Genomic DNA, 24,171 nt, shown 5'->3' with positions numbered 1-24,171 from the left:
GCTGACTGGGCCCCAAGCATCGGGTCGCTCAGAGGCTCCCAACCACAGCAGGAAAACACATGGTGATTTCCTCCGAAGGACCTGATTCAGCATCAGGCTGTGGCCCGTGTCGGAAAGGACTCCTGTCTGGCCACTCGGGTTTCACACCTGGGCATTAAACCCCTCCAGCTGGCCTGGCGCCAGGGCCGCGAGGCAGCCAGCCCAGCACAGTCACCATAGTGTTGGCAGGGCTCGCGGTCCTAGGCGATGCCGTCAAGCCCTGGGGAACTGTGTGAGATGCCCCAGGTGTCAGAGGGGACGGCAGGGCTTCTCCCCTGCAGCAGCCCTTCCTGTCCTTGGCTGGCTGATGGTCACCCTCCTCCCGCCCTGTGCCCTCCCCACCCCCCAAGCCCTTGGCCCCCCGCCCCTGGTACACAGACACTTGCACGACACTTCCCAGATGAGGGCCGAGATGTACTCAGGCAGCTGCAGCAGGGCTGTACAGTCCTGTATGCTCAGGTGAGCCTGGCCCCTGGACTGACCCAGGAGCTCAGTAAATTCGGGAGGGATGGAAGGACGTTTGCCCCTACACCCAAGTGAGCAGAGGGCTGCGTAACAGGCTGGAGGGCACAGAAGCGGGAGCCGCGGCGTAAGCACACCCAGAGGAAGCGGCCCGACCTGCTCCTGGACCTTCCGGAGCGCCCCTCTGGTTCCAGCTTTGAATCCCATCCCTCCCCTTTAGCACACTGCCATCTGGCTGGTCCACTCAGCCTGCCCGGTGGCCCTACCTTCCCACCTCCTGCGATTTGGTCAGTGTTCCCTTCGCCTTCCTTGCCCCTGCCCAGGTCTCTCTGCCCACCTCCTGGTTACCCTTTAAAGCCCTGTGTGTGGCTATCTTTGCCACCTCCCGTGACCACCCACGGGAATCCTCTGTCCTCTGAACACCTGGCCCAGTGGTGGCCCATGGCCCACCTGCATGCCACTAGCCTCAAATGTGCTTTTCTATCAGATGCAGGCTCCTGAGAGAGCCGGGCTGCCTGGTGGCTTGTGACAGGCCTGGGTCCCCCAGGTCATGGCTGCTGACCAAGTCTTGGGAATGATGGGCTCCTTCTCAAAGTGGGAGTGGGGCTCTCTGGTGATGGGGCCTCCTGCAGGGCCCCTAGGGGTGGTTCCTGCTCAGGCCCCGTGGAACCCCAGGGAATCAGGATGGCTGACAAGTTCTCAGTCAGGAACAGGTCTGACTGGTTTAAAAATAAGAAATCAACACTCAGAGATTGGTCCTTTGGCTCAGGGTTGGCATGAAGCAAGTGGCATAGTTTGGGCAGTGTTCTTAGGAGCCTCAGACGTCTCCTGGGCTGGTAATTCACAGGTCTTTCTCACGTCTCCCTCAGTCCAGTCTACTTTCTCCCAAGTGGAGCAGGTGAACATTGATTGTTGTGCTGTCATCTGGGCCTCAGCTCAGGAGTGAGTGGTGGCTCCTCTTCTTAGGAAGCCCTTCAGGAAGGAAACTGCAAACTTCCTGCCCTTTTTTGCCCCCATGGACCCGTGGCCCCTCCTCGTCCTCTGCCACCCGCCTCCCAGGATGAGGCCCCGGGTTGCTGGGGCGGACAGGCAGGCGTCCATCAGCCCGACAGCCCCCAGCTCCTCAGAGCCATGATTGTCTGAAGGCAGCAGGCAGGCAGCCCCGGCCCTTCAAGGCCGGCCTTTGTGGTTCAGAAGAGGGCAGCCAGGGGCCAGGGGCGGGGTTTCTCCATCCTCTAACCCGCTGGCCTGGGATTCTCCTGTGCTTCCCTGGAGGCTGAGCACCCTTGCTACCAGTCAGCCTCTTGCTTCTTGCTGCCCTGCTCAAGTCAGCATTTCACCCATCCTTGAGGAATCTGGGAGCTGCTGCAGCTCCCCACAGCTGCTGTGTGGGCGTCTGGTCACATGGTATGTGATGCCCCACAGAGGTTGGCAGGGAAGTCTGGGCCATCTTTCTCCCCGGCTGTGGCACGCATGCTTCACAGAGGAGCAGCGTGAGGTGCTCCTCCCGGGCAGTCTGGGAGGTTCCTCACCGCGGTCCTTATTCCCTCTCCGACGCAAGGGCACCGAGCGTTCTCTCCAGGCTCCCTGCCTGGCCTCGGAGCACAGCCACGGGGTGGGCAGCAGGCATCAGCAGGCCCCTCTGTTCCGGAGAGTCCCTTGCTGCCTCAGGACTGGCTGGTTTAGGGGTCTCCAGTGGGAAGCTGCTGAGGCGGGGCTCGTCTGGGACCCGGGAGGCATGTGCTTGGTCAGGAGAGCTGGGAGAAGGACGTTTCCCCAGCCTGCCTCCAATGTGCATGCGCCCAGCTCCCCACCAGAGCCTGGAGAAGAGCCGACCTCCTTCCAGAAAGAGTTTCCACTTAGTTCCCGGTGCGTCCACCAGGCCCTCGAGTCAGTCAGTGCCCACGCGTCATAAAGGGGCACACCCCTTTCAGGAACCTGGTTGAGTTTGTATTTTAAAGTGTTCCAGACGTGGAGCTATGACAAGTGACCAGCCATTGGGCAGCGCTGCCAGAGCTTAATGAAACACAAGCGGTACAATTACTGTCAAAGGCCCTCCTCACACGTTTACTGCCCATGACCTATCCCTAAAAACACGAGTATTGTTTGGTAAGCTTACACTCCACATAAACAGTGTCGCTTGTTTGTTTGTGTGTAACCTGCCCTTTTTGCTTAGTCCTACTTGTGCATTTTGTTCACGCCAACAGGTGCGGCTCTGGTTCAACTCCATGGGTATAAAGCTTTCCTTTGTGTGGTGTGCCGCAGTGCACTTCTCTACCCCCTGCCAGGGGGCATTTAGGATATGTCCACATTTTTGCTTCTTCAAACAGTGTGGCAGTGAGCATTCTTGTAGTGTCCCTTGGTGCATGTCTGAGAGATTCTCTAGACTTGTACCTTGTTTAATGTAGCCATATAGGTTTTCAGCAGTACCAGCCTGGAAAAAGACAACCTGTTCAGTTAGTGCGACCTAAAGTTTCAGGCTCCAAGCCGGCGGAGTCCTGTGAGCACTCATAAAGGGCGCTGTTTCGGCGTGCTCTGCTAGACTGCCTGTTCTCAGCCAGGAAGCGGGGCGGCTGGGGCACAGGCTCCCCCCGTACAGGGTTAGCTCGGCAGGGTCCAGAGGGAGCACGAGCCACTGACTGACCGCGGGAAGCCCACAGCCGCTGCCAGCACCCAGAACCCCGTCCTCCCTCCTCAAAGTTAGCCTCCCCGCCAGCCTGTCAGTCCATCGAGAGCCTGTCTCGCCGTGAGACGGAGACCCCAGAAAGCGCCTGGCATCTAGCTTTGTTGCCCCGAAGGGCCACTCTGGCCGGTACGGACAGTTGGCCCTCATCGTTCACATATTCTGTATTTACGTTTCACCTCCTCGCTAAAATGTATTTGTAACCCCCCAAGCAGTACTTGGGGTGCTTTGCAGGTTTTTGCAGACACAAGCAGGGTGGCAAAAACATTTCGAGTCTCCCGTGCTCCTTCCCAGCTGAGGTGGAATCGAGCGACACTGCCTTCCTGTTTCAGCTCAGACTATGTAGACCCGTGTCCTCTCCATAGTGTTTAGTGCCATGTTTTGCATTTCTGTGTTTTTGTGGGTGGTTTTGCTGTTTGACATGACAATGAGCATAGAGCTGGGGTGCTGGCCAGTGCTCCTAACCGCAGGAAGGCTGTAATGGTCCTTGTGAAGAAAATACGTGGGTAGGATGAGCTTCGTTGAGGCACGAGTTACGCTGCTGGCCATGAGTTCAGGGTTGAGTCAACTGTGTATATTACATAAGGTGTCTTTGAACAGAAACACATTTAACACATGTTTTGTCTTGATTGATTTTGGCCTGAGGCTGGCAGGAACCTAACCCCATTATATCCCAGGAGCAGAGGTTCAAGATTCAGCAGTTCAGCGTGCACAGGGTGTCATGGAACAGAGCGGCTGTGAATAGTGAGAGTAGAAGTAGTTGTGTGGCAGTCAGCATCTCCCCACCCCAAGGATGTCCCCACCTAACCCACGGAACCTGGAGTATGCTACCTTACTGGGCAAAAGGGACTTTGCTGATGGGATTAAGAATAGGACCTGGACATGCAGAGATCATCCTGGTTTACCCACTGGGCCCTTAGAAACACAGCCCTATCCCTGCTGGGGAGAGAGGGATGCGAAAGTCGAAGAGAGAGAAAGCAGTGTGATAGGCCTGCCTGTGAAGATGGAGGATGGGGCCACAGCCCAGGAACGTGGCTGCCCTAGAAGCTGGAAAGGGCGGAAAGCCCAGAGCTTCTAGAAGGAATGCAGCTCTGCCAACACTGGGGTCTTAGCCCGCTGAGAGCCGTGTCAGACTTTTGTCCCCTTTAGGACCTGTGTGTTGTCCAATGTTTGTGCTGTTTTAGAAAGCTTGTGTGTTGTAAGTCAGCGAGTTTGTGGTGATTTATTACAGCGGCCAGAGGAACATGCCCGTCCATACTGCCCTAAAACCTCATCCTGGTAAAGGTGTCCAGCTCAGTCTTTATGGGGGTGCCCAGGCACCCAGCTGCATGTGTGTTTTATCTTCTCTTAGCTCTTGCCTCCAACTAATGGCTGAAGTCATCAAGAAAATAGGGCCCATTCAGTTGGCTAGGTTGGCTTACGGGTCACTGTGCAAAGAGCAGGGCCCCTGCCATCCTCAGCCACAGGGCCCTGTGGAGAGCTGAGGCTCTGCAGAAGTCACTCTCAGCTTCCCGGTCCCACCACCCTGTGGGTCTGAGAGCCAGCTCTGTGTTCAGGTTTTATGCAAAAAACACTATTGCCAATCTGAACGTCAGGGTGCCACCACCCAGGAAACAGCTATCTCACCCTGAGTCAAGTCCTGCCGACCAGTGGAGGAAGGGCAGCAGCTCTCAAGTCTGATGGCACGTTTCTTCCCATCGCAGAGACTGGAGTCCCACGCCAGATACCCGTCACTCAGGACCCCACCCATCTTCAGAGGGACCCATCAGTGTCACGTGTCTCTGGCCAGCACTCTCACCTCCTCTGCTCTTTGCGGAGGCCCATGTCCAGCTCTGCCTCTCCTCACATCATGTCCCTTTCTCCTTCTTGTGGCCGAATGCAACTCCTCCTTCAAGGTCAAGCGCGGGGTCATCTCCCCTGTGACCTCCCTGGTTCCCCCCTGACAAGGAGGACCTGCTTCTCCCTATAGGCCCCTCACCATAGTCCTTCTGCTGTTATTTTCTTAGGTGCTTACATTATTCATCTATTTTTCTTCTATACCTGGTGCATATAAATAATAAATATTTATTGAACAGATGAGGGCAGTCTTCTCAAAAGGGGGAAACTGGCCCTCTGACCCTGCCCTCACATGTTCAGGCCCATCCCAACAGGGCAGATCAGCTCAGGGCAGGAAAGCCGCACGTAGTGGCTACGTGACTGAAACAGGGCTGATCCTGTAACACGGGATCCTGTGACCAGCGCCCTGTGGGGAGAAACCAGGGGTGGTTCACAAGGAGATGTCCCTGGACACTGGCTCTGCATTTGGACATGGAAGGAGAAAGGAAAGGAGGGTGCCGGGTTTCCCAGGCAGGCAGCTGGCAGGGTCCCCTGGGTCACTGGACTGCTCTGTTGTGCTCTTACCCCTCTTCCAGCAGCCGCAACACCGTCTGCGGGGTCTGTCTTTCCAGGGGAGCGGAAGCTGCCTGGGACGCTGGGAGGAGGCCCTGGCTGCTAGTCCATCAGTGCTGGGTGGAGAGGGATTCTAACATTATTAGGGCTCCTGGCTTGGGAGGTGGCAAAGCCAGACCTGCGTCACATGGTGACAACAGAAGCAAGACCCAGCCAGGTCTTGGATGGCAGCGTGGGAGGAACCCAGCCAGGCTGGGATGGCAGCGTTGCTTTTCTCCTGAAAAAAATAAAATAAAAAAGGCAGCCCTGGGGAGCACCTTGGACCAGCATTTCACAGCCATCTTACAAATACAGCAGGAACCCCCTACCGCCCATCCACCACCACCCATCTTGGGTAAAGTCCGTTGCACACACAGAGTGTACACGCAGCTTCCTGGAAGTGACGTGGTCTGAAAGGATGGAGAGAATGTCACACACAAGACAGACAGAGGGTGAGCTATCCATCGGCAGGGACCACGTTAGCCAGGATGAGGAGCAGAAATTCACTTGGGGTGTTCAGGGTCGGCTTATCAGGCCAGGTAGGTTGCTGGTAAACGCAGGAAGAGGGGAGGTGGCCCAGAGATTGGCAGTAACCTGGGTGTGATGTGGAAGCAGCTGTGTGCCAGGCACTGCTCTCGATAGAACCTGTCCACCATCTTCCTTCAGGCTGAATCTGAATTATCTCTTGGTGCTTCATTCCCTCCCTTCCCTCCAAATAGAGCTTCAGAATTGTGTATCATGGCCGTCCATCAGCAAATATACGAGGTGCCCTGAGCTTTCTGGAGTTTGATTCCATCCCATGACTGTCCCCTAGGAGCTTTTGGTACCACAGAAGAGCTAGCAGACCAGCCTGCCATGGTATATGTGGTCACAGGTGTGTCGACAGCGATCCCTCTACAAGAAGGGTCTGCGTAAAGCCGTTCTCTCCAGAAACACTGGCATTCCTACCGTCCCTGTCATCTAGGCCCCTCGGCACAGTCACAGGTGTGCGGACAGCGATCCCTCTACAAGAAGGGTCTGTGTGAAGCCTTTCCCTCCAGAAACACTGGCATTCCTACTGTCCCTGTCATCTAGGCCCCTCGGCACATCCCACTTCTGAACCTCACCCAAGCCATGGACCTGCCTGGAGCTTCCTGCGCATGGGGGGCACAGCGCGCTCAGATCTGTAGGGCAGTTTGTGGCTTTTCAAGCACATTCACAGCCAGCCCCACAGCACAGCAGCCGTTTTCCAGTTGAGGAGCCTTAGGCTCAGGAGGGCCCTCATCCTTGTGTAAAGCCACAGCCAGGCAGACAGAGCCAGACCCAGGCTCCCCTCACCCCCTCAGGGCCCCTGCTCTGCCTCAGACCTTACAGGCAGGCCGTTGGGTGAGGAGCTCCTGAGGGGTGGGGTCCACACACTGAAAAGGTGGCTGTCTGTCATCTCCACAAATACCGGTTGCTTGAGTACCTCCTGGGTACCAGGCCCCATGCGGCTCTCCTAAGCCCACCGTGGCAGTGGACACTGCCGCTAGGGGGTTGGTGTCCGAGAGGGGGTGCACTGGGGTGGGGTGAGGTGGGGAGGAAGGGCCCGTCCGCAGCCCGAGGCGGGGCCCTGGGAAGCTTGCAGCCTGGGGTGCTCACCCACAGTGGGGCAGGAGCCGTGAGTATGCAGGGCCCAAACTCCTGTGCTGAGAAAGGCCGGGCCTGCTGCTGTGTGGCGGGTGGGTGGCAGCCGGGGGCGCAGAAGTGGCCTGCCCTGGCAACCACCGGGAATGCCCCCCCGGCCCTGGCTGCCCCGTCCCCCTCGGCCCTGTTGGCTCTTCATCTGTGCTGAGGCGGTTGGCAGGGGTCCTGAGATTTCCCCCAGCTCCGGGTTCCTAAGACCGGCTTTGCCATTTAGAAGGACAGGTACCCCTGGACAGCTATGGTGGGGCACAGATGGCAGAGTGGCCAGGTAAGGTGACAGCACCAGCGTCTAAACACATGGCCCCAGCTCCTGGTGCCTGTCACTGACCCTCAGTGGCAGTTGGCGGGCTGTGCTGAGAGCAGGCCACTTCTCACTGGTGTTCCCCTGCGTGGTCCTAGCATTGTGACCTATCCAGGGACTTTTGGGAGCCACTCCTGATGAGACTGGTCTCGATGACTGGGCCACCGTGGCTGTGAGTCACCTGTCAGCTGAGTTGTCCCAACCCTGGTGTGACAGGCATGCAGCGGAGCCAGGTGAGGGTACATTCCACACCCCCTCAGAGCTTCTGCCTAGAGCCATCTCGGAGGAGCTCCGAGTCCATGCGCTGCCCCTGGGGGTCTGTGGAGAACCTGAGTGTGTGTCCCAGCCTCTCTGGCTCCATCCGGGCTATTGTTTGGCTTTCAGAGGCCATTTGCCTGTCAGCCTTCCTTTCCCGTGCCCTGTCTTCCCAAACCACAGACCCAGCACTTTCATGGGGTTCCTGTTGATAAGAAGCCAGCCCACTCCAGGTATGGATCCTCTGGACATGTTCCAGCCTGGGCCCAGCTTGCTCAGATTGTTTTCTTTGCACACTTCTTGACCCTTTTTCGCTGTCTGTGAGGGAGCCGGCAGCAGGCAGACCTCAGGCGGAGAGCAGGGCCGGGGGCTGGCAGCCTCTGGTCAGGGCACCAGCCTGACTTCCAGCCTGACTTGAGCTTTGTACAGTGAGCGACAGAAAGGAAAGATGAGGCTCCAGGGGTGCTGTCATCTCACTGGCCCCCAAAGCCCACCCTCCAGTAGCTTAGCCACCAGGGGGTGGTGGGATGGGGGCAGACCCCACAAGGTCATCTCGGCTAAGTGCTTTTCTGCATCTCAGACGCTGTTCTGAGTGTGGACACAGCAGGGATGGGTCGCTCACTTAACGTCCACCATCCGGTGAGAGGAGGGCCAATACACCAGTGGGACTGAGCTGGGTGCTTTCTCAGAACAGAAGACACAGCCCAGGCAAGCCTGGTCCAAGAGGAGGTCTGAAGGAGGCAGGGGCCAGTAGTGTGGCGGGACAGGTGGCCAGAGGCCAGGTCACTCCTGCCTGGGTAAGGAGGTGGGCAATGGAGCATCAGGAGGACTTCCTGGAGGTAATGGCTTCTCATTACTTAGGAAGGGGTCTTAGAGATGGGGGAGATGGCATCTGTGTTCCAGGAGGCAGGGATTCTGGGCCTTTGGATTGGTCGGTCACCTCAGCCTGTCGTGGCAAGGATGCACAAGGCCCCTCACTGAGCACTGTGCCCGGGTGCCTCCAGCCTCCTGTGTGGTCAGTAGGTTACTGTCACAGTGTCTGAAACAGGGGGTTCCCGTGTTTCATAGGCTCTCCAAGCTCCGTTTCCCACCCTCTGAAGGGCTCCTTACTCCGTGTCAGCTCTGTCATTGATAAAAGGTGAGTCCGCAGAAGTGCCTTATCACTTCTGCTGTATGTGTAACAGATTGACGTGAAGCCCGCCCGGCACATGGTTGGTGGTGCTGGTGGTACAGAGCTGACACTGCCCCGCCAAGCAGGACTGATTTTTCGCCTCATTTGTTTGTGGGTTGGGTGTTCCTTTTTGTAAGTTTCATCTGAAGTAGACTTCCTCAGTAGTGTGACATGCAGCCGTCCCACCTGCCCCAAGCTGAGAAATGAAAGCTCATGAGGCCTTTGTATATATACCTAGGCATTCCAGCTCTGGCGAGGATTCCGGTCTCTGTTCGTTACTGGAGACGAGCCTCAGCAGTCCCTGGGCTCTCGCTTGCTGGTGGTGTCACTCAGAGCAGCCCGGGGTCAGGCCTGGTAGAGTCCCCAGGTCAGCAGGCCTCACTTCCTCCACCTCCCCCTAAAGGAGGCAGGGTGGGCTTCCAGCCTGAGCCGGGACCCTGGTCTGCTGCCTCTGTTTCTCAGGTTGTGTCTGGGCAGAGCCATAGTCAGCCATAGTCAGCCAGGGCCAGGCGGAGGGCCTGCCTCTTCCTGTGAGAAAGGCATCGAGCTGCTGCAGGGGTCTGCATGAGTGAGACTGGGGCCCCCCGAGCAGCTCCTGGTCCGCGCGCCTTTGGGATCGGCAGGAAGCTCTGTAATACTGCAGGGGCGTCAGCCTTGTGTCAACCTCGTGTCACTGGCTATTGTGTGAGAGCACAGAGCTTCAGAAGGCGGAGCTGGCCGGCCTCAAATGCCGGTCCTCCGCCTCCAGGCCAGCACGTCAGCACCGTGTAGTCCTGCATGGGCATCCCCCACTGTCTCTCTGGTCCCCTGACTGCCTGCCTCTGGGGGCCGGGTCAGGTGGGCTGGAGGTTCTGGATGGCTCTATCCCTTCCTCTTGGGGTTTCAGGGATGGCAAAAAGGCCATTGAGGCAGTAGGTCCCGGGAAAATAATGCCTCTGCTGTTTGTCTCTAATGTTTCATGGAAACATTCATGGAAATACTGATTACCATTTCATGGAAATACCGATGTCTCTAAAGTTTCACAGAAACATTAAAAGCTGGAAGCCGTAAGTGCTTCATGTAGAAGCTAGCTTTCCCTAGCACCCAGCAGCGCCCACTTCCTCCTCCAGTCTCTGTGACATTGACCAGGGAACTGGGTAACCATGAATGAAAGTGGGGAGCAGTTTTACTAAGTGCATCTGCTTCCTTTTGGGGAAACTGGTCTCTTGGTGGAAATCCCAGGACTGCCAGTCGTCAGAGTTGAACCCAGGCCAGCACTCCGGTTTCATAGACAAATAAATTGGGAGGGTCCCCGGAGGAGCAGGGACTAGTGGCCTGGTGCCCTGACCCTGAGCCACTGCCCCCCGACCCCCACAGCACATCTGGGTGGTGCTCAGGCCTCTGGCTGCTGGCCAGGCAGCTGTGAGGGGAACCCTGCCCGTGGCCAGGCTGGCCACCCGGGCCGCACATAGGCTGCCTTCCCTGCCACCGTCCACATGGAGCTCCGGCCAGGCGGGGTATGAGTTCCTTGTCACCCCAGTTCTGAGGACTGCTGAGTCACCTCGGAGGGAGGGAGGCATTTTCCTCTAACAGGGCTGAGGCTCTCTTCATGTCTTGCTGAAGCTGGGGCTGGAGCAGCAGGAAATGGCATTTTGCAACTGCCCTGTCTGTCCAGCCTCTCGCTGTGCCTCTGTGGCCTCCCAGTCCCAGATCTCCCCACCTGCAGGTCCTCCCACACCCATGCACCTGAGCTGTGTAGCTCCGCTGGTAGGAGAGGAAAGGGCACCCCAGAAGGCAGAGGCTGGAGCGTGGGCAACATCTGACGTAGACCCAGTCCACAAGCTCACCGTTTGTGGGGAGGACGGGCCAGCAAGAGTAAGCCCTTCAGAGTGACCTGGGTATAGAGCATTAGGTCACATGATATCCATCAAGCCCATATCATGTGCTGAGGGGCGGCGTAGAAAGCAAGACACACGGGGTCCCACCCGCACCCGGGAACTTGTGTTTGGCCTCAGGGAACAAATGTAGGATGCACGGCATGCAGAATTAGAATGCCAGAGCACTCCGAAAGACGTGGGGGACCCACAGGAAGTCACGCTGAAGCTGAGGCCTCCACACTACAGCGGGAATTAGGCCGGAGCGGAACTGACAGGCAGGGGAGGATGGGGAGCAGCCCCGGGGAGGGGGCACTGTGATGCCAAGTCAGGGCAGGTGTGTCTGGAGAGGGCCGGAGGTCCTGACTCTCAGATGGTTCCAGACGGGAGACCGGCCAGGCCTGGGAAGGGGAGACCAGCCGGGGGTTCTGGGAAGGAAGAAGAGTGAGCCGGGGCAGGGCGCATCCTGTGCAGGCAGGAGGAGGGCTCCTCGTGATGGATTCTGGGGTGTTCAAAGCCTGGGGCACAGTCGGAGGCCTGATCAGGAGAACAGTGTGACACAGTGGGAGGGTGGGCCAGGCACTCACAGAGGTCTGCCTGGAGGAGCCTCGCGCCGGGGGTTGTCAGCTGCACCTCTGCTCTGCTGAGGACAGCAGCACATGGAGCTTTGTCCTCTGCCTCTTCATCCCCCCTCCCTCCCCTCCCTCCCCTCCACGACAGTCACTGAGTGATTGTCCCTCGCCTGCCTCACCACTTCCTTCCAAGGCAGTTCTTCCCACAGGCTGGTTCCTGCTTTGCCCCGTGCTGTGTCCAGCTCAGGCTCGGATTCAGCCAGACAGGTGACACTGAGAGGGTTTTTCCTGTGTCAGGATTTCCCCTGTCACTGTAGTGTGCTGGGGAGGGGAGCAGCTGCTGGAAATTCACGGGGCGTGCAACACGCTGCCTCCCAGACAGCAAAGCATTTCTCCCCCATGCCACCCTGGGAGTCCCGTTCTCAAGCTCAAGGAGCTGGGAGCCAAGCAGTCCTGAGATGGGTTTGTGCAGGGGGGCAGAGGCCCGAGCCAGCCTGAGACATGGTGGAAAGGCCAGCCCTGCACATGGCAGAGAACCACAGGGGTTTAGGCTGTGAGAGGCCAGGCTGACTAAGGCCCCCTGCCAGGCTCCTGTCCACAGCCTTCCTGGCCCTCCTTCCCAGGGTGACAGCCAGTGCCCCATCTGGCTGGGAGACCACTAGCTGGCACGCCTGTGCACTAGGGGCCCCGAGGGTTCTGCTTCTGAGCCAGTATCAGCCACCAGCCCCAGCCAAGAGACTGCCGCTTCTGCCAAGAGAAGCCACTGTCCTGCCCAAACTAGGTTCCCGACAAACCCATGACACGCCACGCCACGTGCAGGGGTATATCTGTGGGTCTGTCTGCCCCTTGCAGCCTGATTTTGGTTGTGGTGCCCAGTTTGGGGTTTTTAAATGTGAAGAGTAACTTCAGAAGCCTTTTCCTGGTTGATCATTCCCATCAATCCGGTCGCAAAACTGCTTTTTAGAAAACATTTCACTTTAATCACCAGGACAGGAAATGTATACCCGGTGCATGAGGGGTACCAGTAAATCCGGGGAAATTGCAGAATTCCTGGTATGCTGAGGACGGTCAGTCTCATAGGAAAACTTTAGTTTCCCTCAGTGAAGTTTAACCAAGGCGATGGTGACTGACCCCTCAGCTCCCAAATATTCACTCAAGGCCTGTGGCAGCCGAGGCCCCTCCCTCCTCCCTCGGCTGCCAGAGCCTCGTCTTCCTGGTGATGCATCTTCCTGGCTTGAGGGGTTGAGGAGTTTCTACCCTAGTCTGTCCTGGTCAGGGGAGGGCGGTTCACTCCGGAGCAGCTGGTGTTCCTGGGGCCTCTACTTGGGTGGCACTTCCTCGCCCCTCAGGGCCCGACGTCCCCTGGCCTTTGCTCTTGGAGCCACGTGGGAGGCAGGCTGCAGGCAGCCAGGGCACTGCCCCCTCCAGCAAGCATTAACTGAGTGACTTACAAGGGCCCAGGCTTTGGAAATCATCCCCAGGGTTCCGGCACCATGGGGGTCCCTGAAGTGTTCAGGCAGGGACACACACGCCAAGAGCAGGAGGCTTCGGGGCAGCAGTGCCCGGGGCACGTTACCTCTCCGCAAGCGCACCCAGCTCGCCTTCCCAGGAAGAGAGTCCAGGTAGCCAAAGAGTGCCACCCAGTGTCTGCGTCAGCATCTCTGAGTCAGGGGCCTAGGCATGCAAGGGTGGGGAGAGGCTCTAGAAGGCCACCAGCTTCGTGTGTCAGCAGCGCGCAGGCCCGCCTGGGTTCTGCCCATGTCCTGGACTCTCCGCAATGGAAACTTGAAGCGTTGCTCTGAGGTGTTTGCACACAGCCCTCCAGATGGTGGGAGGCCAGGGGGAGGGGAGTCGAGCCAGAAGGGATTTGGAGGCCAATGTGCCCATCTTTGTGTCCCTCCCTCCCTTCCCCACACTGTGTTACCCAGCTCAGGAATTTCTCACCTCGGCCCAGGATCATCACAGTCCCCTCCTGGGGCCTCCCACATCCGAGCATTCTACACAGGAGGCACCCTTCCAGCCAGGCCTTCCACCTGGGCTTCACCCCCATTCTACTGTTGGCCAGCCTGACAGACCTGGGCACAGCTCCCAGCTCCTCCACTTAGAGCTCAACAGCCATAAATTCTTCCACCTCTCACCCCTTGGTTTCCTTGTTGTAAAATAGATGCATCGATCTCTGCATTGTCATCAAGTAGATGTGACACCTATGACAGGACATATACACGTCACCCAGAATGCCCTCTGCCTGTCTGGCAGGGCTTTGCGGTGCATCCAGCCAGGAGTCACATCCTGCCCTGTTTGGGTGTGTTTACACCTCCCCTGTGGCTCTGATCACATTCTTCTCCATATTGTTATGGCTGACGTTCCTCTCTCCCTCGCCAGAGGGCGCTCCTCGAGGCCGGGACAGCCTGGTGCCCCTTCCACATCCTTGCCCACTTCGGATGTTGTTCATCACCTATGTGACGGTCGGCTAGCGCCGGCCTGGTGACCCCCACTCCTGACTGTGGTAGCTAACTAGCTGGAAGTGCTCACACCAGAGAACCATGGGTCACAGCGCCTCCACCTGGAGGGAGGACCTCTCACTGGTCCAGGACCCGAGGGTGGCTGGGCCTGGACCCTCAAGGTTCTTTCTCCCCCTGAGCCATTTTTTATGTGTGGGCCATTGTCTCCAACACCCTTTCTGGGCCATTCACTCTGCCTCTGCATCCAGTGCCCAAGAGCAGCCCCTCCCTCTGTGCCTGGCCCTGGGCTGGCCTGCCACTGAGGGCGCGGAGGGAGGGGCCGGCTCCACAGCATGGCCTGGGCAGTGTTGTCCTGGACTGACGGGGAGGGAGAAGTGAGCCAGGCCCAGGGCAGGAGGGGAAGCCTGCCCCAGGGTCCTGTCCCTGGGGAAGGAGAGAACAGGAGGGCTCCCTCGTGAGGTGGTCCTGGAGCCTTGCAGGTGGCCACCCAAAGCACAGCATAGCCAGATGCCGGGGCAGGGGCACTCAGCGCCCATCCTGGCAGGTCAGCCAGGCCCCACAGCCCTGCCCATCTCCCCTGCAGGCCAGTTTACTCCCTCTCCTTTTCTTTTTTCCTTAAATTCTTAATTCATCAAAGCAGATCGTGTGCCCTGCAGATAGGCCCGTTTATGTTCCGTGTCATATCGATCAGTTTTCCCGATGGGATGGTGACCACAGCGTGCTGTTGGCCTGCCCCCTGGGCAAGACTGGAACTGCTCCTTGGGTGTGCTGCCACAGCCCCTGCCCACGCGCCCGGGGAGAGGGAGCCTCTCCTGCCACACTTTTCTGTGCCTCCACAAGTGGCTGCCCAGCCGGCTCTTAGCTGCAGCATCGTTGTGCATTCTGTGTCCATGTGTCAGGTTCCTTGTTCTGCTCAAAGATGGCCAAAGGTCTAAGAACACCCGTCTGTGAAGAATAGCCCCTTCTTAGGTTGGCCTTTATGATTGGTGCCTGCTGGTTAGCACCTGCGCTCAATCGGGTGGGTGCTCTGGGGTGAAGACCGTGTCCATCCCAGGCTCATGCCCTTCCCACGCCCGGCTCACAGTGACAGTGGTGGCCACCGCAGCTCTAATAAATGGGAGAGCCTGAACTAGGCCACCGTCTGCCCGCGGCACTCACTTGTAGGCTTGTCACAAATATGACCATTCAGAGTCTAGGTGGGATGCAGGCTGGGGCTCCGCAGGTGGGTCAGGCACTCCGGGAAGCAAACAGGACTGGGGGCTCCTTTACACCCTCACGGGCAGTACCCACCTCTGTAATCTAAGCTGCTGTTTGAACGTGGGGACCCTGGACCCTGCCCTGCCCTGGAGGCAGCCTGGGCTGGGGGTAAGGCACTCTCTTCCCAAAGGTGAAAAATAACATGGGGGAAATACCTCTCAGGCCAGACATCTGATATGAGTCTATTTGTAGCATTTCCCGAAGTGGTAGCCCCAGAGACAGACAGCAGAGGGGCCTCCTAAGGTGCTGCCCTGCAGGCGGACGGAGGTGCGACACTAGCACTTGCCCAAGAGCACGCTCCTGGGGGCAGCTGGGCCATGGGGCAGGCCGGCGAAGCCCCGCCAGAGCCGTTAAAGAGGACAGACGCAGGCAGGCCAGTGCCCAGACATGTCACTAAGCAGCAGCTCTCACCTGGTGGCCTGAGCATGGCATGGCCTTCACACCAGCTGGCTGGTCTCAAAGCCACTTGTGGACCCTTATTAACCGGTAGCTCCCTGGCCACCCCCAGGAGAGACCCTCTCTAGGCCCCAGTGGAACACAGTCACTGAGCACTTTCCAGAGGCGGGATCCAGGCAGCGTCTGCTGGCGGATGCCAGGTCTGGCTGAGTGGCAGCCACTCCCACACTGACTGCTCAGCCTGGGGTCTCACCTGGCAGGTGATGCCCAGCCCAGGCCTCCCAGTGCCTCTCCAGGGGGGCATAACCAGCACCTAAACCGGGGTAGAATCTTGGGAAACATTCCCAGCACTTGGAGAACAAACCCTCATTTGTCTCAGGAGGCGCAGGCATGGGCTTCATGATGGCTGCTGTCACGGGGCCCCTGCTGGGGATTCGGGCTCTGGCCCAGTCAGGTGGGCCACAAGGCCATGGCTTCCGTACACCTCTGCAGCTACAGCCACCCTCCTGTTGTGCTGGCCCCTCTGCACCATGAGCCAGGGTAGGGGTGGGGTCCCTGGCTGCTCCTGGGATGTGTAGAAGGGAGTGGGCTACCACCCTCAGCCTGCTGAGCCCTGTGCCTCAGTTTCCTCTTGTAGCATGGAGACACGATCAGGTTTTAGTGAGCATCAAGTCGGGGAGCGCGGGGGGGAGCTTATTTCACATAAGTGCAGACTCTGAATGTGGAGGTGTTTGTTCCACTTTGGTGTCTGCTGCTCTCATTGGGTCCAAACTGTGCGCATTATCCTGAGGACTGAAGTGTTGGGGTTGTGGCCTTCCCCATGGACAGGGCCCTGCAGCCCCTACATGAGGGCTGGCTGCTCAGCGACAGGAGGCCCCAAGCCCCTGGCAAAGCCCACTCTATACAGCACAGGTGCTTCCCTGTGACCCCCCATGCAGGCCCCAGCTCTCCCCATGAACTCTCAGGCCCCCTTTGAGCCTACACCCCTGGGGAGCCCCCACTCAGCCCTGCATCCCTTCTGTTGCGGCGGTTATAGCATGTGACTTCTTTGGTTTTCCCACTTTTTCCTTTTGCCTTGTCATCCTTTTATTCATTCGTGCTGTTTCCAAGACTGTGAGTCTTGGAGAGAAGGGACTCGGGGACAGTCAGCCACCCCTGGGGAACTTGGACTCAGAGCTCCCAGGTGGGCTGGACCATCTCTAGTGCAGCCGCCCTGGGCTGAAGTGCAAGGTGACCCGGGCTGGGTGGCGGTGGCTGAGGAGCTGTCCTGGGAACTTGGGACTCATGGATTCCCCGGGAGGCGGGGAAGTGACACTCTCAGGCCCAGAAGAGGCTGCAGGGTCTGCCTGCACTGCCTCCCCTTGGAGGATGTGTCACCTCCTAGAGAGAACCTCTGCCCTAAGCCGCCTGTCCTGCGTGGAACAGGCCACCGGCCCCAGTGCCCTGGGCCCGGAAGGTGTGGTTTTGAGCACCACTGCTTCAGCTCCCCTCTCAGTTCGCCAGAAAAGCCGTGTCCCATGGCAGGCTGCTCACTCATTTCGCTCTCTGGCAACCACCAAATTTGAGAATGTCCTGGTTTACCATAATCAAAAGAAGTGAAACTGTCCCATGAAATAAAGTAGAACGCCCCATGAATGCCTAGGAAAGACTGGGGTCTTTCCTTATCAAGTCATCAGCAGAACCGGGAGGCCAGCTCCAGCCTCCCCTACAAGGTTCCCTAGCAGACGGTGTCTGGCAGGGCACAGCCTGAGCAGCTTAGGGGTGACAGTCACTGGGCGGGCCTGGCACCAGCTGTGCTTCCTTCCTGTCCCCCACTACTTTGGCGTCACCTCTCACCCAGCCTGCTCCTGGACTCCCGGGGTGCAGCCAGGTTGAGAACCGCTGACCTGCAGGGCACACGGCCCCATCCCCTTTTGGTCCTGGAGTAAGTGGGGGGACAAAGACTGATAGGCTGTGTGGAGCTCTGCACAGCATCCCTGGAAGGACACATGACAGTGGTCAGAGGTGTGGACATCCAGTGCTCCCTGTGCCTGGGGCGCCTGTGCCTGCGCCCACAGCAGTGTCGCTACAGTCACCCCATACTACAGAGGAGAAGCGGGGCCGGGCCACGCCCTTTGCCAGAGACTGCATGGGTAGGAGGTGGTGGGCCCGTCAGCAGGCCCGGTGGTCAGATTGTGCCTGCAGGCTGGCGGCCACCCAGGGCCCAGGAGGGGTCTGGATGGGTGGGCATGACAGCCGCTGGCCATCAGGAAATCGAGCATGTGTGTGTGTGTGTGCAAGCCTGTGCTCAAACATCAGAAATTAAACGTGTCACACTCTGCTGCTCTGCGGCAGGGGTAGGTGATTCAACGTGAGAGTGAACATGCAACTGCTACTCAGATGTGTGTGCATGCACATGCACACACAGATGACTTCCGGGACATGACAGTTGGCCTGTGCAGTGCAGGTCTCTCCATTGCACACTTGTCTGTCCTCAGAGGTGCTCCTCAAAAATTTTGGGGAAGTGCTGGCCCCAGCGGTCCCTGAAATTCCTTCCTGGAGAGGCAGGCATTCAGTAAGGGAGGTGCACAATTCCCTTAGTGAACCTCATCACCACACCCACAGCTAAACCACAGCCCCCTGTCTGGGCCCCGTACCTCTGTGCTATGAGGGAATGACCCTCTGTGGGGGTGGGAACACTGGCCAGGACTCTGGAGCCGTCAGCGCAGGCCAATGGGGTGGGCACAGCCTGGGAGGGCTTCCAGGAGGAGGCGCCCCTGTCCAGGTTTGAAGGAGTGTGTGGGTTTGGAGCCAGGGCTTCGCTGCCACGTTCAGCATCCCTGAGAAACTGCTGTGGATGTCCTGACCCCTCGACCTCCTTCTGCAGTGGATGTGGTTGGGAGGGTTCCTGGGGCCTCCTCCTTTGCTCACACTTGTCCCCCTTTCTGTCCCCTAGCTGGTCAGTGAGAAGGTCGGAGGGGCCGAAGGGACCAAGCTTGACGATGACTTCAGAGAGATGGAGAAGGTAACCGGGGAGGCAGCGTGCCCTCTCTGGCACCTGGCGCGCAGGCCTGGCAGCTGGGGCAGGAGCAGGCCTGTCAGGATGGACTAGGTGGGCGGCAGGCCGAGGAGTGAGCAGGAGGCAGGGAGGCCAGCAGCCCCCAGGGCAGTGGGCAGTTCCTGTGTGGGCTCTGAGGGAGCGGGGCCAGGCTGGCCAGGGTGCCCCAGTGGTTGCCAAACCCCATGTGCTGCCTCTCTTTACAGAAGGTGGATGTCACCAGCAAGGCTGTGACAGAAGTGCTGGCCAGGACCATCGAGTACCTGCAGCCCAACCCAGGTAGGGTGCCAGCCTGCTGCAGGGGGCCTGCCCGACCCCTCTCGGCTCTGTGTCAGTCGGGGTGTCCCAGTCCTGGAGCTTGGGGAAGGAATGCGTGGGCTCCAGAGCTGAGGGCCCTGGGCAGGCATTTCAGGAGGGGCTGGATACAGGGGTCCAAAGGATGCCGTCAAGGTCATGCATTTCCTTTCCGCTTCCTCAGGCAGTTCTCAGTCCTTGTGGCACCTGAGCCTTAAATCACCCCCCCCAGCCAACTGTCCCAGCAAAGAGCACTGCCTTCCCCCAGCCGGCTCACTGGACCAGTTTGAGTTGGGTGCCCATTCCATTTGCTAGGCCCCAGGCACATGCCCACCTTTGAGCACAAGGAGAGGCCTCCTAGGATAAGGAGGTGTGGGGCCCTTTCCCTGAGGAACATCCGAATCGTAGCAGGAAGCATTAGGCATGGGACAGGCAGCTAAGCACCCGTGTCCCTTCGAGGCCTTGCTAGGACACAGCTGCCCCCCACATGGGTGGGATCTGGGCATTGTAGCTCTGCACACCTGTACCTGCCCACAGGCGCCTCTCTGAGGCACTGCTCCCCAGCTCACAGAGGGGAGGGTCCACTCAGCGGTGCTCCAGGACGAGGAGGCCCTGGGGGGGCCGATCCCCTGCCTGCTGCCAGGGCTGCTGCTGGCTGGCAAGAGCAGAGGACGGGGAGTCTGTCTGGGAGGTTCTTCTCGGGGCCTGGCTGTCAGCAGGCATGGAGCTGAGTGCTCAGAATGGCAGCCAGGGCAGAGGGTGGCAGCCAGCAGTGGAGGCCTGGAGCCTCAGGAGGCCACCTGCACAGCCTCCCCGCCCGTCCTCTTCCAGCCTCCCGAGCCAAGCTGACGATGCTCAACACCGTGTCCAAGATCCGAGGGCAGGTGAAGAGCCCGGGCTACCCGCAGTCAGAGGGCCTGCTGGGCGAGTGCATGATCCGCCACGGGAAGGAGCTGGGCAGCGAGTCCAACTTTGGTGAGGCCGCGGGGTGGCACGGTGATGTGGGGATGGCCTGCGTTCCTGCACTGGTGTGCGGGGCGGCACCTCCCTCCCTGAGCTCCAGAAGCATCTTCGTGCTGCCCAGCCCTCGGACGAGGGCAGCTGGGGCGCCTGAGGTGCCACAGTGCCACAGCTGCGGGAGCCCTGCCCTCGCACCTCTGCTGGTTCAGGGCAAACCTGGTCCCCCTCTTCTAGCATGGGGGAAGGCGGCTTGCTGACATCCGTCACCAGCAGCTCCCAGCCACTGTGGCTCCAGTTCAGACTTTAGGGGCTCCTGTCTCGTTCTGAGTTCTGCCGTCATGGTCCTTGGCCATGGGACACGGGGGCCGTTTAGAACTCAGGGGTGTCTAGCCCTTAGGCCAAGGCCTCCCGTGACAGCTTCCCCCCCGCCTCCCATCTGCAGGTGATGCGCTGCTGGACGCAGGGGAGTCCATGAGGCGCCTGGCCGAGGTGAAGGACTCCCTGGACATAGAGGTCAAGCAGAACTTCATCGACCCCCTCCAGAACCTGTGCGACAAGGACCTGAAGGAGATCCAGGTGAGCCCCGAGGAGCCCGCCTGGCCCCAGGGCAGCCCCGGGCCCCTCCCTGCCCAGCCCACTCCGCCCTCCTGCGGCCCGGCCTGGTTTCCCATCGGTTAGAGCTGCAGGAGCGGCGCCCTCCCCGAGGTCCCCAGCGCCACAGCGTGACCTTGGCCCCACACCCCCAACAGCACCACCTGAAGAAGCTGGAGAGCCGCCGCCTGGACTTCGACTACAAGAAGAAGCGGCAGGGCAGGATCCCTGACGAGGAGCTGCGCCAGGCCATGGAGAAGTTCGAGGAGTCCAAGGAGGTGTCCGAGACCAGCATGCACAACCTCCTGGAGACGGACGTACGTGCGCCTGCGCCTGGCCTGCACCCCGTGGGAGCCTCTGAAACGAGGGGCCCAGCGGCGGGCCAGCCTGTGCAGGGCAGAGGGACACAGGGAGCTAGAGCAGCAGGGGGGCCAGCGGCGGCCCACCGAGGCTTCGGGGTCTCCCTCAGACCCTTCACCTTCCTCTGGCTATGGCTCGAGGGTCAGGCAGATGGGGAGGGGACCAGGCCCCCGTGCCCAGAGCAGCCTGGGAAGCCTCCCTGTGGGCGGTGGCCTGGAAATGGACCCAGGGGCCCCCCCAGCAGCCCTGGCTGGCCACTTGTAGGTTGAGCAGGTGAGCCAGCTCTCTGCCCTGGTGGACGCCCAGCTGGACTACCACCGGCAGGCGGTGCGGATCCTGGAGGAGCTGGTGGAGAAGCTCAAGCAGAGGTGAGCCCAGGCTCCCTGGCTTCCCCGTGGGTGCCGTCTGCACGTGCTGGCCTGGTGGCCAGGGCTGTGTAGAGGGGGGGGTCCCAGGAGGCAGCAGGGCATCATTGGGCTCTTCCTGATTCCTGAAGGAGCAGGTTTGAGTGGTCTAAGGACAGGAGGCTAGGAGAATGGGGCATCTCAGAGCTCAGGGCCACCTGGGCTGACCTGGGAGCCCCTTATTCGGTGTCCATACTTACTGCCCAGGGGCCCCAGCCCCCACCCGACAGTCAGCCAGCATCTGGGGCCTGGAAAAGGAAGCCTTGGGCGGTGGTGGTCTGGGTGGGGGCAGGGGGGTGTTGGGCCCCAGCTTCCCAGCTGCTGAGGGGCTGGTCCAGAGGCAATCAGGAAGCCCTTTGGTTGGGCCCAGGGTTCCTCTGACAGCCCGCCCAGCGCTCTCCTCCCACATCACCCCAAGTCGCAGGGCAACAGCACCAACAAGGGGCGGTGCTCCTGTATGTCAGGGCTCAAGACAGGCTGTTCGCGGCTCTCCCTCCCCAAACCCAGGGTGCAGGAAGCGTCCTCACGCCCCAGGCGGGAATACAAGCCCAAGCCCCGAGAACCCCTTGACCTCGGAGAGGCGGAGCAGTCCAACGGGGGCTTCCCCTGTACCCCGGCCCCCAAGATCACAGGTAACAAGGGGGGAGTGGGCCTTGCTGTCCTAGAACTTTTGAGAGCTAGGCCCCTTTGGGGATGGCCCCCTGCCTGCCCTTCCATCCACAGTGCGGGGCTGGGTGGGGCCGGGCCCCCCACCCTCTGGGGAAGGGCCCCCAGGGCCAGAAGCAGGCCCCACCCCCTGTCCTGAGTGCAGCTCCATGCTTTGTCTGCACGCAGCTTCGTCATCCTTCCGATCTGCCGACAAGCCCATCCGGACCCCCAGCAGGAGCATGCGTGAGTGACCCCAGGGCACAGGCTTGCTTCTGCACACTCCCTGCCTCAGTTTACAGTGTCACCTCCTAGTCTGGTCCGGAAGTCTTTCTCCTCCCCTTCTCCCACAGAAGTGCTCAAGCAGGGGTGCACTGGGCAGCACAGCACGGCCTCCCCACGCATACCCAGGGCACCAGGGCTCCTTGCTCACTCCAGGCTCAGAGTAGCACCCCAAGGACGGTGGGCTGTGCCCTGCTCCTCCCAGCAGCCTTTGGTAACCACTCGGAGTCCTGTCCCCTGGCTTGTCATGGCTCCTTCTTCCTGGCTGGCGACTGAGCAGCAGCCAGGCAGCAGGACCACGGCGGGGCCGTAGCTGTCGCCCAGCGGGACCCGGGGAGCCTGGGGGCCTGAGCCAAGAGCCGGTGGAAGCCCAGCCTCACGTCCATCCCTCCCCAGCGCCCCTGGACCAGCCAAGCTGCAAGGCGCTGTACGACTTCGAGCCCGAGAACGATGGAGAGCTGGGCTTCCACGAGGGCGACATCATCACGCTGACCAACCAGATCGACGAGAACTGGTACGAGGGCATGCTCCGCGGGCAGTCGGGCTTCTTCCCGCTCAGCTACGTGGAGGTTCTGGTGCCCCTGCCACAGTGACCACCCCGCCCTGCCGTCCAGAGGTCCTGTGGCCACCATCCTGGGCAGAGTGCTACGCACCGCCGGCAGGCCCGACTGCGGGGAGCCCTCTTCCTACCTGCTCTCCCCGCGGTCATGGGCTCCTTCCGGCCCCAGGCCACCGTCCTGGGGGCTGGGCAGTGTACCTCCTCCCTGCTGCTCCGGTGGTGCCCAGCCCAGCTGCCCGAGGGGGCCACACTAAGGTGCTCTTAGAAACACTAACTTCCTCCCACCCCTTCAAGGACTGGTGACTCCAGGTGGGTGGGCACACGCTCCCCCAACATGGTCTTCTCCCCCTTCTGGCCCTTGCCCACCCTGCCAGGAGACCTGCCCACAGAGGGACAAAATTGAACGTGGTATGGGGTGGGCTGAGCTGGACCCCTGGCTGAGACCCGCTGCCCTTTTAAATCCTCCCAGCACGCCCCTTCCCAGCCCCCACTCCAGGCCTCTGCAGGCCCACAGGTGCCTCACCCCTTCGCTCCAGCCAGTGGCTTGGGAGAGACAGCCCCCTCTCCTCAGCAGCCCTTGGGCCACCACTGCTCCCCACCTCCACAAGGGCACTGAGCCCCACAGACCCTGCCCACCGCCCTCACCCCCTCAGTTCCAGCTCAGCACATGGAACTTTTCTCTCTGGCACAAGTGCCACCCACCAGCTTGCACTCCCCCATCCCTCCCACCTCCCCACATACACATGGGACCACAGGAGCCCTCCAACCTCTGCTTTGCAGAAGGCCAAGCACAAAGTCTTTGTTGAGTGATTGTTCCCAGACCCCTGGCTGCTGGGGTTGCCCTCCGGGAGGGTCACAAGTACCTCCCCTGTCCCGAGCAGGCCACTGCTGACAGTGAGCCCAGCCACCTCCTCCAGTCCAAGGCAGGCCCTTGCTTGACCAGCAGGGCCCCAGCCTCACATCCACTTCCCTGTTTGTCTAATCTGAAAGTGGGCTGAATGGGGGACCTCAGACCTGGTTCACATTCCCCTCCAGTGACCCAGCAAAGCCTCCAGACACCAGGCTTGCTCACCATGGAGCCCCCTTGCCACCATTACACTGGCACAGGTGTCCTGGCCGAGATGAGCAGTATAGCCTTGGCAACAGTCTAGGGCAGATGAAATTGTAATCTTGATTTTTTTTTAAAAAGTATTAAATGTCTCTTTCTACAGCCTCTTGTCTAGTTGTGGTGCAGGGTTTCCCCCTAGGGCTTACCCCAGTGCACGGACCCTGTAGGTGTCTGGGCAGGGCCCATGTGGTGGCCACCAGCCCTGCAGCCGGGCCGGGAGGGGTGGCCGTCACATGTCCAGTTACCAGCGCGGGCAGTATGTCCCCTGCAGGCTCCTCCCTGAAGCCCCAGCCCCAGAAGGTCCACGGTGTGGCTGCAGTGTTCCCTCCTGCACCCAGCACCACCCACGGTGCTCTGCTACCCAACCGCAGCCTACATGCCCAGCAAC

At 59.9% G+C, this 24,171-nt stretch overlaps 1 protein-coding gene and 1 long non-coding RNA gene across 2 annotated transcripts in view; one reads left to right on the top strand and one right to left on the bottom strand.

Annotated features, from left to right (window-relative positions):
- The window catches only part of SH3GL1 (SH3 domain containing GRB2 like 1, endophilin A2), a 30,029-nt gene extending 6,144 nt beyond the window's left edge, over nucleotides 1-23,885 (top strand). The window contains exons 2-10 of the mRNA XM_017650997.3: nucleotides 18,479-18,547; nucleotides 18,787-18,859; nucleotides 19,706-19,849; nucleotides 20,277-20,410; nucleotides 20,584-20,742; nucleotides 21,050-21,153; nucleotides 21,697-21,821; nucleotides 22,024-22,080; nucleotides 22,513-23,885. Coding sequence (XP_017506486.2) covers nucleotides 18,479-18,547; nucleotides 18,787-18,859; nucleotides 19,706-19,849; nucleotides 20,277-20,410; nucleotides 20,584-20,742; nucleotides 21,050-21,153; nucleotides 21,697-21,821; nucleotides 22,024-22,080; nucleotides 22,513-22,709 — 1,062 coding nt within the window. The 3' untranslated portion in view covers nucleotides 22,710-23,885. The remainder of the gene's footprint in view (nucleotides 1-18,478; nucleotides 18,548-18,786; nucleotides 18,860-19,705; nucleotides 19,850-20,276; nucleotides 20,411-20,583; nucleotides 20,743-21,049; nucleotides 21,154-21,696; nucleotides 21,822-22,023; nucleotides 22,081-22,512) is intronic.
- On the bottom strand, nucleotides 4,484-10,058 carry LOC140845697 (uncharacterized). Its single transcript, XR_012124530.1, has 2 exons — nucleotides 5,585-10,058; nucleotides 4,484-5,426 (listed from the first exon to the last, which is right to left on the bottom strand). It is a non-coding gene; the product is annotated as an uncharacterized lncRNA (long non-coding RNA).
- Nucleotides 23,886-24,171: the final 286 nt, after the last annotated feature.

Source organism: Manis javanica, chromosome 13, assembly GCF_040802235.1.
Source record: "Manis javanica isolate MJ-LG chromosome 13, MJ_LKY, whole genome shotgun sequence".
In the NCBI taxonomy this organism is placed as follows: Eukaryota; Metazoa; Chordata; class Mammalia; order Pholidota; family Manidae; genus Manis; species Manis javanica.
This window is presented reverse-complemented; position numbering and strand designations above follow the sequence as displayed.